The 13772-nt window shown below is 41.3% G+C and overlaps 1 protein-coding gene and 1 long non-coding RNA gene across 3 annotated transcripts in view; one reads left to right on the top strand and one right to left on the bottom strand.

The window, feature by feature from the left end:
* The window catches only part of LOC114017718 (uncharacterized), a 44341-nt gene that overhangs the window by 15874 nt on the left and 14695 nt on the right, over window positions 1-13772 (top strand). The window lies entirely within an intron of this gene.
* Window positions 1448-11865, bottom strand: LOC102058232 (C-C chemokine receptor type 2). 2 transcript variants are annotated; one of them, XM_005445885.4, is made up of 3 exons: window positions 11706-11865; window positions 5509-5669; window positions 1448-4838 (listed from the first exon to the last, which is right to left on the bottom strand). In XM_005445885.4, exon 3 carries the CDS (start codon window positions 4825-4827, stop codon window positions 3757-3759), a length of 1071 nt encoding a protein of 356 aa, XP_005445942.1. In that variant the 5' UTR covers window positions 4828-4838; window positions 5509-5669; window positions 11706-11865; the 3' UTR covers window positions 1448-3756. The 2 variants fall into 2 exon arrangements, with proteins under 2 accessions (XP_005445942.1, XP_014140999.1); XM_014285524.3 differs by lacking the exon at window positions 11706-11865 and adding an exon at window positions 7602-7807.

The following is a 13772-nucleotide window of genomic DNA, read 5'->3' as shown; positions in this document are numbered from 1 at the left end:
GGCACATGGACGTTCTTTTCGTAAGTATGCTGAAAGCCCAGTCAACATATTATCTTCTCAGAAGTTCATTGCCAAAAGTTTTGAACTTGAAACAATTTTCACTTTGATGTTCAACGTTCGTTGTAAAGCAGCAATTTACTTGTGTGCACAGAGGTCCTGTCCTGAATCTTTTTAGTGTTCTGGTGCTACTTGCACACTCTTTCAAACACTTTTTTTCATCTCCTCAATATCTCACCAGAGCGGCTCAGATGTCTCCCAAGCACTGCAGTCATTGTTTGTGCTACTTTCTTCTCTGCTGTAATTACAATCCTGGTGTGCCTTACCATACTCTTAACATACCTCTTGTTCATCACACAGTTTCTGTATATCTGCCTGCTTCTTTAGCTCTTAAAACCACACTATATCTTTATCTCCATGCTTTTCCCTGCAAACCTTGAGTTATGGAATACTTGTCTCCCATATGTAAAATTTCCCCCACTTCTCTGCCAAGGTGACTTGTATTCTCTTTCATAAGGATTAGGGATCTTGTTAAATCTTCCCCGTGGGTAGCTCCATCCCACTGTGACTAGTCTGCCTGAAGTCCTGCTAATTTGGAGCTACCTGGCCTATAACTACACCATGCTGCAGCCACATCTGACTAGTAAAGACTCAATATCTGCCGCAAAACCATAAAGCCTTGCTTGTCTCGGTGCAAAGATGCAATGAAGAACCAAGGATTATCCTGCCTGGACACATAGCATAACAATAAGCTAATATTTAGGTTTAGTTTGTTTGTGTTCCTGACAACACAAAATAGAAAATGAAAATCAGAAAACAAAGGCAGTGGGTATTGAATTTAGCTTATATCTTTGTGGACAGATTAAAAGAGTGTATAGGGGTGAGAAGGTGTGGAATGTAGGCTGAAAAAAGGAACTGAGACAGTGGAATAGGGAAAATGACATGGTGAGCAGAGGCATATTTCCATATTGAACTTCAATGCTGAAAGTTCCTTATAGATAAAACTTGGGAGATCATGCATATCACTTGGCTGGGGTCACTCTATACAGTGCAAGGAGAGCTGAAATTAGCTGCAGAAAGTCTATGGAGAATCCTGTCTCTGTCCCACTATTAAGAGAGTGCCATCTTTTATTGCCCTCCTTTATTCCTCTTCCTCCTCTATTTATAACATATGCAGCCCTGTTTCTCCAAATTTCATTCATGTAAAAACTGTGGTCCCAAACATTTCCCAAAGCTATTACAATGCACTCTTCTCAAGGCTGTGGGTGGATAAAAGCTGTGCCAGCAACAGTAGCTTTTGGACTGAGCAGACAGTTCTCTGCCTGGTAGGTTTCATTTCTTTTGCTGGAGTGTGGTATTGTGGGTGTTTTAAGTTCATGCTTGCATCTTTTATTCTCAGAGCAGAGCTGATGCCTTTTCGCTTATAGAGGAGAACATGGGCTACAGGGTATATGTGGCTTTTCAGACACAGATTTTATTCATTTCACTGCACCGACATGAAAAAGGAAGAAACAAAATTCCAACAAGACAAAGATTTAAAATAAAACGCAGCAGTAAAAATATCACAGATGCAACAGGATTTGTATCACACTGAACTAATTTATGCTTTAATATTAAAAAGGTACTTCTACTTTAGTGCAGTAAAAAAGTACAAAAGAAATAAAAGTATTATTTCCAAGCAAGAAAGTTTACTGTGAGGATAGGTTTTTGGTCTTTTCTTTAGTCTGTCTGTGACTATTAACCTCACAAGGTAGTGGCCTGATTATAATAGTTGATAGGATAAAAAGTAACTATTTACAGAAGCAGTGCTTTGATGTTAAAAGGCACATCCCCTTTCTAGAGGGGAAAGAGTATTTGCACCACCTAGATTAAGGCATCTAATACCTAAATTAAGAGGCTGGCATTTCCATGTTCCTTCTACAGTCTGACAGGTAATCTTCCCCAGAGGCCATTTAAATCATATGTCTGCTTCTGACTCGGGCATCTGTTTTTCTCTGCTGACCACTGAGGGACCTTGAAGAAATTCACTGTTAATTTAGGTATCTGTATCACATGCCTAAAGTTAAGTAGCACGGAATGCCCTCTTGTGTCCTTGTGTTGCCTGAAGGTTGGTTGAACCTGCCCCTCCACACTTCCATGAGCAAGACCTCATGAAAGGCCCCCTTTGAAGTATATGGGAAAAAAACCAGAAGGACGGTTCACTTGTGTAAGGAATGCTCACCTGTGCTTTCTTACAGTTTGAAGCAAAAAGTTCTCCACTATGCCCCTCTCTCTTCTTTGCAAACATCATGTCCCTAGAATACTACTTTGTTTTACAGGGAAATACATCACTCCTATTAATGGCATAAATGTATGGCCATAGGACACCAGTAGGCTAATGGTCTAAAGTCTTCAATTAGTATGCAGTTCTAGTTGGGGTACCAGTTAGCTGTGGGCACTCTTCTCCTGGGAAGGCAGAGCAGGTATGTCTCTTCTGCAGTTGGTTGCTTTTGCAGTTCCAAGGCTACTGTCTGCCTGGAAGTGTATCCCTAATGTCAGACTTGCTGTGTATGTGAAGAGCATGAATTTCTCATGCAAGAGCGTAGCCTGACACACTTAACTGCATCTGCCATGTAAAGTCTTCCTCTACACATGATGCACCTGTCCAAAACTAGGGAGGCCTCCACTCAGTACTGTGCTCATGATCTCCAAAATTCTTCAGTGGGTCCTGATATTTTTTTCATACAGAATCTTGCATAGCAAATACCAAGGTGATTTTCATTCTGGCCTTGCAGATCTTTGGTGATGTGCTTTTAATGGTTAAGTGCAGTTTTCCTTGGAGGGATATGATTTATTAGAAACAAGCTCATGTTTGGGAGTGCATCGTTGTCTTGTGCAGTCAGCAGACTTGGTGTGTGCAGTTACTTGCAAAATTCCACCCACAAAAATCACAATGTTGCCAATTAAAAGCCCACTTTGGAAAATGTTAGCAACTGAATAATATGACAGGTATAAAATTAAAGAACTAAAATTAAAATACTATAACATAGCCTAGAGTCCAAAGGATTATGTTTAAAAATTACTACATTCTTAGCTAACAGAAAAATCCTTGCGTTAAATGGCCCCAGTAAGATAAAGGTCAGTCTTATCTCCTATCAGAGGGGAGATACTATCCTGATATATGTCATACTCATCCTCACATTTGTTTGTATGGAAATACCTTTTATTCATGTAGGGAAAACTAGGGGTAGGGGGGAAAAATGAAGAAAACTAAAAGCTTCCCTTCATCAAATGCCTGACCATGTTGCAGAAAGAATACAGTCACTTCCAAAAGGTGCTCCATTAATGTTGAATACTAAACAGGTACATCAATCCTCAAAGCTTCCTCCCAGTGTTTCTCTTACAATGTTTACATAACAATAAATGACTCTTGTGAGATGACATATTACTCCCTAGTCTCTTAAACAGTGTATTCCCCCCAGGTATATCTCACTGGCATTTGTTCATTGAATAGAATTTGGGTGAAGAGATAGAATCATACTATTCTGGGCCCCATTCAGATCTTGACGTCATCCAGCTATGGTGTTAATGCTTCCTGGAGAGCTCACTGATTCTATTAGTTTAAGAATGGAAAATGCTGTAACCCCAAGGAACAGTTAACCAAAAGATTTGAGGGTCATACAATTTTCAGTAATAGTTAACATAAAGATCTTAAATAGTATCAGGCAGTCCTTAAGGCAAAGCAAGTGATGCAATATTACTAACTAATTTGATGTATTTTTACAGTCCAGTAGAGATGTCATGCTCTGCAGTGGATGGTGTGAATGTGGAACTAACTCTTTCTAATTTTTCGCGATAAAGAGTTGGACATTTTTTGCAGAGATGGGCTGCAACATGCTTTCTGAAAAAGGCGTAAAGATACTTCCTAAATTTTTCTCCAACAAAAGCATAAATCACAGGATTGATACAACAGTGGATCATTGATATTGTTTCTGTCACTTGGATTGCTTTCTCCAGTTCACCTTTGATTTCACAGTTTGGGACAAAAAGTGAACTTTGAAATGTATGCAAAAAAGAAGAAATATGGAATGGTGTCCAGAAGATAAAGTAAAAAACCATGATCACGAAAATAAGTCTCACTGCCTTCTGCTTTTTCTCATTCCTACATTGCAGTAATGTTTTTAGAATTTGTGAGTAACTGAAAATCATAATTAACATAGGAACAATAAGTCCCAGAATGTTCATGTTTAAAGTAAAGGAGTACTTCCAATTTATCGTGGCATCACTTGGATAATGAGCACTGCAGGTATAACGTGAATTTTCCTTTTGAGTTTTGTGAAATACTATCCCAGGGACAGAAGCAAAAATAGCAACAGCCCAAGTGACAACACTAGTGAGGATGCCATAGGTAACTGTCCTAGCTTTTAAGGCAAACACTGCATGCACTATGGCCAGGTACCTGTCTAGGGTCAACAGGATTATGAAAAAGATGCCGCTGTAGAAGCCAAGGAGGTAGACGCCTGAGAGAATTCTGCACAGCGCCTCCCCAAAAATCCAGTCATGAACAGCGTAATAAGCCCAAAAAGGGAGAGAAAATACAAACAGCAAATCAGATATTGCCAAATTAAGCAGGTAGATGTCAGTCATGCTCTTCAGTCTCTTGTATTTTACCAGGATAAGGACAACAAGCATGTTGCCTATGAGGCCAAATATCACCACTAAAGAATAAAGCGGTGGCAAAAGGTTTGCTGCAAAGTGCTTTTCCTCCGTTCCCATGCATGGTGCTGAATCACCGTAGTCAAATTCTGTTGTCAGTGACCAGTCGGCTAAGTCTGTGGTATGGTTTTCCATGGCTTGTTTGTCTGGAAAGGAAGAAAAGGATGTTAAACTAGAGGAAACGCTAAGCTTGGCAGTGAGGGGAATGAAACATGCTGGCGTCCTCATCTGGAACGGTTTTTGCTTTTGAGCACACAAGCATTACTACGTCAAGGTCTGGAAGTGAATGAAGTTGCAGAGCTCCCAGCAAACCCATCTATATACCTATGAAGTCACGTTGCCGCATGTTGGGAAGTGTGGTGCGTGTCATTTCCTACGTGTACACGGTCTGAAGCGTTCTTCCTCCTCAGCAGAGCCTGTCAGCTAACTGACCCAGCCAGAAGCAGAGGAATGATGAATGTCATCTCAGCAGTGAGAAGTTCAGGGCTGCTGTGCTCAGCAGTGGCTTTGCAAAGGGGCAGAGCAAGCCAGCAAGGCAGCAACAGGAACGCGGAGCAGTTGGCTCGCAGAGCGTAGCCATGTTTCTCCCTGGGACCTGGCCACCTTCCCGTCGTGCCAACCCGTAGTGTAGCCCTCACCCAGGGACGGCCAGGCACTTTGGCAATAAATTGGTGCCTGCAAAGGCACTGTGACAGGGGTCAAAGACAACTGAGTGGTGCATGTTCAGGTTGTGACTTCCTGGGAGTCTTAATGCCTCTGGGAATCAGGTCACTGGAGGTATAGAAATGACCTTTGCGCAGTCCTAGGCATACCCACCTGGTGGACCTGCTGTCCTGGGTGTTGCAGAGCAGCAAGATGGCCGTGTTGGTCTGGGTCAAAATGGCAAACGCCGTGTGCCGTTACAGAGTCTGGGTCAGGCGCAGGCCATGGAAGCGTGCTGGTGTTAGGGAGTTCTGGAATGAAAGTGGTGCGCAGTCCTGTAGAAAGAAGAGAGAGGTAACCACCTTGTCAAATGGCATAAAAGATGACAGTTGCTATCAGTGTTGCGCATCTCCCTGCCAACTGGACGACCTCCCCAGTGCTTGGGGATGAAGAAAGTTTTGATTCCATGTTTCAGTAGCTGTTTAGCAGCTGTGGTTCAGGAGCTCCAAGGTTTAGATTGGTTAAGTGTCTTGGAGAGGGCACAAAGGCAAAAGGCAGATATGGCCATCACTAGGAGTGTGCACTAGCAGTTCTTTGCGTGTAGCGGCTGTTTGGTATCGTCCTTCATCCTGTCAATCGATGTTTCCAGTGAAGTGACACAGTAACTGAGGAAGTGTAAGGCTTGCCCGAACTCTCTGTCCCTCCATTTTTGTTTTGGGGACTGTTGGAGGGATTGGGCTACCCCTGCAAGAAGGAGTCCCAGCCTGGGAGGTAAGTGGGCAGCAGAGCTATGAAAGCCCTCAGGCGGGTTCTGTTATAGTGGGAGCAGATGAAGGCTTATGACTTTGGTGTCAGCCCTTCCTGTTGCCAAACTCTTCCCCTTTCCCAAGTGCCGGGTAGGACTGTGAGCCAGATGCAGGAGCATAACATTGTGTAGTTTGGTCTGTGAACAAGTTGAGGAGAACTGTCTTCTCACAGACCCCCGGAGAAAATGGAAGAACTCCTGTGTGTCCCCTAAGAAGCTGGGAAGAAGATTTTGTGAAGACGGGTGTTCAGAGGGACCAATGTGCTTCCTGGTCACTTTAGTGGGGAAGTGAAATTGATGCGTGTGGCAGCCACTCAAATAGAGCTGTTTGCTGTCTGGTAAAAGGGCTGCTCTTTCTTCCTGTGTCACCACGACTGCTTTTATCAGACACTTCATTGCAGATTGGTGGCTGTTCCTAGCAGGCTTATGGGTTTGAATTCTGCATCTTCCTGCCAGTTTGATGCCTTCACCAAGGCAGTTGGATGTTCTCTTGACAAAAGCAAAGGACCGTTCCTGACACAGAAGACTTCAGGTGGTACATCTGCCCCAACTTGCTGTGTGATCCCTGCCCACTCATACATACATGAGCACAGCTGTGTTTGCTCCTTTCCTGCTTACAGCCCTGCCGTACGCTTTTTTCAATGGCAACCTCTAGCCTGTGTGACTGCAGGCATCTTTTTCAGAGCCCACATTCTGAAAAACACCACTTCATTCTCTCTGCACTTGAGTTCTGCAAGACTAAATGTAACTGAAGAAACTCAGCCCATAGCTGGTGTCTCCCTTTTGGTATAAACCCACTTTAATTATGTTGTGGGCCATTCTGAGCCTTAGTACATTAAATTTCTGAAGTGTCTTCAGCTTGTGTCAGCGTACTAAGCTGTATCAAGAAAGTTATACATCCTAATACATAATTACAGTTCATTCAGGATCCAGAGGATCTAGTTTTAATGTGGGTCTTTCAGTGGATATATATATAATACAAATAATCATCTTGAACAGATTTTATTGATTATACTGTTTTAAAACAATTTTCTGTGTGTGTATATGCACAAGTATACATACATATATAGAGAAAATCAGAATTTTAGAGCCATAGAATCATTTAGTTTGGAAAGCATCCTTAAGTTCATCGAATCCAATCATAATCCTCACACTACCAAGTTCACCACTAAACCATGTCCCTAAGTACCACATCTACATGTCTTTTAAATACCTGTAGGGATGGTGGCTCAGCTACTTCCCTGGGTAGCCTGTTCCAAGTGCTTGACAACCCTTTTGGTTAAGCAATTTTTCCTAATGCCTAATCTAAGCCTCCTCTGGCACACTTAGCATTTTTGAATTTTTATATTTTTATACAAAGAAATTAATAACTTTTTAAATCTAGTTTGGAACTTATTTTGAGTCTTGAAAACAACAGAAATAATTGTTGGAGTAACAGAACTAAAGGTAACTGATTTCTTACCAGTTTGTCTCCTTTGCTCTCCAAGTCTTATCTCCTGTGATGGGATGGGACCAGCAGCAGCTTGTCCCCCATCTAGTCACTCCACCCACAGTGGGACAGTTGAGAAAATCAGAAGGACAAAAGCAAGAAAAACTTGTGGGTTGAGCTAAAGACAGTCAAATAAGCAAAGGAAATGGAAAAAAGCATAAGAGATGATACGAGGACAAATGTTTGCCAACTCCCACCAAACAGACAGATGGCCAGCTAGTCTCTGAGCAACACCTACTCTGAAAAACTTCCCTCCCTGCCCCGCCTCCCAAGTTTTATGCTGAGCATGATGTTGTATTGCACAGAATAGAATATCCTTTTGGTCAGTTTGGGTCACCTGTCCCAGCCAAGGTCACAAATCTAAAAGACAGCACCATAAGGGCTGCTATGAAGAAAATTAAGTCCATCCCAGCCAGATTCAGTATGTCTTCCCACAACTAAAATTAAGCTCCTGCCCTGTACAATTCACACTGATGCTGTCTAGAAAGATAGTATGCACTGTGGTTATCTTGTTTAACTGTCAGTGACCTGATGGGAAATCTCTGAGCATTTGCATGGGATAGAAGTCAGATCTTCCTCTTCACAATGAGCACAAAATATTAAAAGTGTTTTCTGAAATGCTTTCTAAAAAAATCCTTACTCTTTGCACACAAGCAATGTTAATCACAAAGAGCTATAGAAAACTGATCTGGCTAACAAATTCTATTGGAAACTACTGTGTGCTTTTTTTTATTTGTCTTTAATTATTTTTTCAATTTTAATTTTCATGCAGAAAGGAACATTTTCTGCAGAAGCTGTAGCCCTTGACAAGGGTTCTGGTTTTGGCTCTAAAAAATACCTAGGCATGAACATTCAGAAAGGTGGGAATGCGTTAACAAAGAAATCTCCACATTTGTCTCTGACCTTGTGCTATAAGTATAAATAGGCTTTTCTGAGAGATTCTGATTTCAGAACTTGCGATTATTTGGCTCATTTCTCTTTTCTTTGCCTTCCAAAATTACAAATTAATGTTCAGGAAGTCTTAATGCTTTTCATTTCTGGGGTTTTTTTGTTTACTTTATGGACTGCATGCGGCCATCAGCGCCCACTGTCCTGCCCCTTCCCACACACCCACAGTTTCTGCATGCACAGGGTAGTTTTGTTTGCTAACAGAAATTTGGATGATTTCTGCAAAAATGGGCAACCAAGTCAAGCCTAAGGTAGAAATATAAGAGAAGGCAAACTTTATTTTTGGTGCCCTCCTTCCCTTCTAATTTATCCTGTGTGCTTATCATGCAAAAGCATCTCAATATATGAGGGGTCCAAGAAGAGGCTACTCATGTTTCCCCCTGGAGGACTAGTTATGTTCTGAGTCTCCCCAGAAGTTGGTACAGAGAAGTATGACCAAACCCAGGGCCAAATACCTGCACCCCAGGAAGAGTTCTTGCAGAGAAAATGGGATTACAGCTTGGATGGGAGAAAATTTTATTTTCTTAAAAATTGTAATGTAAGCCAAAATAAATGTAATTTCATTTCTTTAAGTTTTAACAAAGCTGCACTTCACAACAACATCAGAGATTCTTGTAATGAAGATGTAGTTGTGAATCATGTGTTTGCAGATTATTGTATTTTGGCTGCTTTGAGAGAAGCCTTGCTAGCTTTTTAGTAGTAGCTCTTACCTATAGTGTGTCACCTTTAGCTATAGAAGTGTCTGGGTGCTGGTATGACAAACAGACCCAAGCAAAAAGGCTCCTGAGTTGCTACACTGACTTATTCAGGGATGGCAGTTGTCACAGCTCAGTGAGTCTGCTGTGCCCTGAAGGGGATTTGGACAAAGTTTCCTCATGGAAATCAGAACACTTGATAACTACATGTTAGAAGAGCATCCATGCATTAACAGAGCCACTTACTCAAAACTGAATGATGACCAAAGCTCCAGTCCTCTTTTTACAGTCTAAGACAAGGTTTCTCTTTTGAAATGTATGAACGGGTAACACAGTGCTACTCCTCCTGCCCTCGCTCTCCTTGTTTTCACAAATGGCAGTGTTTGTCATACAGGAAAAGAAACTGATTTATCACTCTTATTCAGATTAAAAGCATGTGTCAGCAGCATCTAGGGAACTTTACGAAGAGAGAGAAGTACAATGTAGCACAGAGTAAAAGTGAAACTTAAATGAAGAAAAATAATACCCCATATCCTGATAGCAGGTGTTGGAAGAGAGGTGCCCAATGTTTCCTGCTAACAGCTCTATCTCTTTAACTTTGCCTTTGGATTTGCAGAAGGAGTCTGTGGACAGGCAAAACTGCAGAGAAGACTGTACGCCGACACCAAAGACATCTTGGAGAGCAAGCATATATGTACATACTTTTCTTGAGTTACCAATAAAGAAGGAAGCATAAACTAAATGCTGTATGTAAGGCTCTGAGCTGATAGTTCCCCTCACACCCATCTTTTCCTGTGGTAGTAACCACAGGATTTCTTTCCAGGATATGATTAGGGAAAGACAGTACCTTCAAAATTAAACCTTCCTTTGGAAACCTCTTCCTCTTTTATAATAGCTGAGCATTAGAAACATCTCTTCAGAATTGCTTGCCTCCTAACTGATGAGTTTTTCCCATCCCTGCAGAACTTTCAAGGAAAAATATGTTCTGGGCTGCAAAAAACAGGCTTAATCCTCTGTGAACCCTCAGAATCCAGTTGTTTGCATTCCTCACCAAAAAAAGAATGGCAGTCTTACAATTCTGAGCTTTTCTGCAGTTAAATAGAGTCATCTATGTAGTTGCAAGACAAGAGAATTAGGAGGTAGTCTTACCTAAACAAACGTACAGTTAAAGAGTAGCATAAGCAGTGAAAATAAGCACCCTGAGAAAGAGAAACTTGAGACAGCTATTCAATGTCTTACTCCAGATCACAAGTGTATGTGCAAGAGGGCTCTTCTCTTCTCTGTGCTAAGTCCTGTACTAGTATCCCGGTTCTGTTTGGGGTTTTTTTCTTCAGTGCCTCTGTTTAAACTGCTTCAGCTAAAACAGTGAATTCAGAGTAATTCCAACAACAGTTGTAGTCACAACCATTCTAGGGATGAACTTGAGTATAAAAAAGAAGGATAATAGTCTGGAGTGGAGATTGCCAACATATGTCATAGGATCATGGCTCTATCTTGTTATTGCTATAACGGTCTCCACACAAGAAGTTCAAGCCCACTATTCTGATACTGTCAACTGTTCCTGGCAAATGACAGTACAATTCTTCCATGAAAGCAAACATTGCTATAGCTGCATATTTGATGAACTACAAAAAAAAAAAACCCACAAAAAAAACCACCACACCCGAAAAAAACCCACCCCAAAACCCAAAACTTAGGCTGTTGTAGCTTTTTTGCTAATACCCAAGTAGCAAGTCTCATTTATCCAAGCAGAGGAGCTCACCAGTCCTTGTGGGTGAGAATGGTACAATTCCAGTGTACTACTGATGAATTTTATTAATGTAAAACCTCATTAACAAAAATTGCAAGCCAGATCGTGACTGACCATAAAACTGGTATTTCTAGTTGAGATATGGAGTACAGGCTTCCTAATGTGGTGGGTCAGAGACATCACGTTAAAAAGAGGAACCAATCCCAAAGAACATATCCCTTCATAACATGATACTGAAACAGCACCTTTAACAGATTAAAGGCTTGAATAATACAAAGAAACCATATGATAGGATAGTGATGAAGAATATCTGCTATCTCCATCTGATAGAGCAAGATATGGCTTAGAGAGGTTAGATGAAGTGTGAAGGATTTCACATCTGATCAGTTTATATCCTTCGCAGAATGCATTTGCAAGCTACCGACCTCCTGGAATAGCTTTGAAACCAAGACCCAGTGTCTTGTACAAAAAAGATTATACAATTTTCTACACCATTTGTCCAGTTCAGTTCTCTACTTGCACATCTAGCCTTATCCCAAGTTGTAAGCTAAGTCAGAAGACCCAATTTTTCTTAAAGATAGTGTCTGCTTGAATGGTAGCTCTGCTGCCACATATACCTCCCCACTGAGTGAATCCATATATATATACATTTGCACGTAAAAAAGGAAAATATTAGCTACTCACTGATTTATCAAGCTTGTTTTGTCTGAGCGTGTCTTCTTCTTTGTGAACAAACACATAGTTAAACTCTAGATCTGAAAATAGGAAACAGCACTTCCTGTGTGATCTGTTGCAAAATGTTATTACAACAATCAAGGGTATGGTTCTTCTTTTCTGAAAACACTCAGTTTCCAGGCTGAGTTCAGAACTGAGAGATGAGGACTTTATGGGTGTCTACTTGTTCTGCTCCAGCTGGAACTGGAGCAGTCAGTATCTGACCTACTGCATCTCTACAGGGTTAAGACTGGGTGGTTAAATTCAATATAATCCTGTTCTCAGGACAATAAGTATTTCTAGCTGCTGTAGACACTTATGCAGCTCAACAGAAAGTGGTGTGAAATACCTGGCATAGAGAATGTGTGCTTTTAAAATGAAATTCAGGTCTCCAAAATTATTGTTGAAACAACCCCACCAAGGTATTCTTCATATTTATTATCATTGGCTTCTACATAATTTCTCCTTTTCATCGTCACTAGTGAAAAAGAATCTGTAAGAAAAATTAGGGTATGTTTATACTATGCAAAGCAGTGTCATGTTAGACAACATCACAGTTGTCTTAAGTGAGCATTGTGAAGAGAGACAAAACAAGGTCCAGACGTTTCAGAGCTAATAAAAGCTCTAGCAACACAGTGCTCTGCCTGATATCTGGCTTGCAGTTATGTGACCAGCTCACGCAGTCCACACCACAACGCACTGTGTAGTGTAGACATCCTCCTTGAACATCTATTGCAATTTCTGTAAAACCATTTGTAATAATCTTACATTTCTAAGAAGCCATTGTATGAGGCAAGCTGGGACCTGCAGCTTATTGCCTTTTTCATGTGACATTGCAGGACTGAAAGCAATAGAAATAAAGATTAAAATAACAGGTTGAAACATATTTTTGCTTCAAAGGCAGGGAGTATAGTCGAGTGTACAGGCTGGTGTTATGGCTTTAATTTTTTAAAACACTTCACCAATGCCATTGACACTGCAGCTGCAATGGCCTCCAGCTGTTGGAGTGAAAATTGATGCCTTATGTAAGTGACTATTATAAACAGGACTGATGAATAATATAGCCACTTAGCTGCTCCCTTGTAGAGGAATGAAGGCAGTGGGTTGATTAGCATTGACAATATGCAGCTGTGGCCTTGTTGATTGACATGGATGATGTGCAGCTGTGGCTTGTTCCTGCTAAGTGGTTAAATAGCCCTAAGGAGGGGGGGGGGGGGGAAATGGGTGGCTGTTTGGAGGAGGAGCAGTGTGGTCTGACCTCTGGAGGAAGCAGAAACAGCATGCACAGTAGTCTGACCAATGGTGAAGCCTTGTTGCAGCCTGATAGCTTGCTTGTGCTGCAACACTCCCTGAGGAGTGTTTTTACAATTTTATAGCAAGGCAACATTTTTCAAATTTGCAGGGTTTTGGCAGCGGCTGTTCACCCTTTTCTCTTAAGACTGCTTGATCTCCTATAGTATTCCTGAAAAGCTGTAATACTGGCTTGTGCTACAATTATAGCTGGATTGTGTCATTTCCTAGAAACCTTATGTGGAGTTTCAATAAAACCGGGCATACATAACCTGAACATGTGTTCCAGAGAGTATGAAAAAGACTTACAGAGCTGTTTCAGAGGGAGTGCTGAAGTAAGCCTTTAGGAAGAGTGGTCTCTGATGGCTGAAAGAACATAAACACTTCCTGTTAATTTGGAAGGGGCTGTGTAGATTTTGCTTTTAAATATAGACTGCAAGCCACTGAAAACCTTCAAGCCTGAGCAGAAAGGGCTTTCCCTACAGGGACACAGTGGGTAACAGGGAGATACAATCCACGTTTTTTTTTTCTATACCATCTCTCTCTGAGTTGCTGTCTGTGTTTGAAAAATTATGGGTTTTACCACTCAGGACATCTCTCACGAATCAATGTACAGGCTGCTAGTTCAGCAATTTTGTTTGCAGGTTTAATCTTTTTGTGTGCTACTAAGCTACAAGACACGCTTGGCTTGCAGGATCAAAAATCCTGCCTAAGGCACTTCATTTTCACTGCCTCATGGGAAAAAAA

Source organism: Falco cherrug, chromosome 4, assembly GCF_023634085.1.
Source record: "Falco cherrug isolate bFalChe1 chromosome 4, bFalChe1.pri, whole genome shotgun sequence".
Lineage (NCBI taxonomy): Eukaryota > Metazoa > Chordata > Aves > Falconiformes > Falconidae > Falco > Falco cherrug.
Note: the sequence above shows the minus strand (reverse complement) of the source record. Positions and strands in the feature narration are given on the sequence as shown.

What these genes read in the sequence shown, in the direction of transcription:
- LOC102058232 (XM_005445885.4), bottom strand. Translation starts at nt 4,827, where the DNA reads ATGGAAAACCATACCACAGACTTAGCCGACTGGTCACTGACAACAGAA.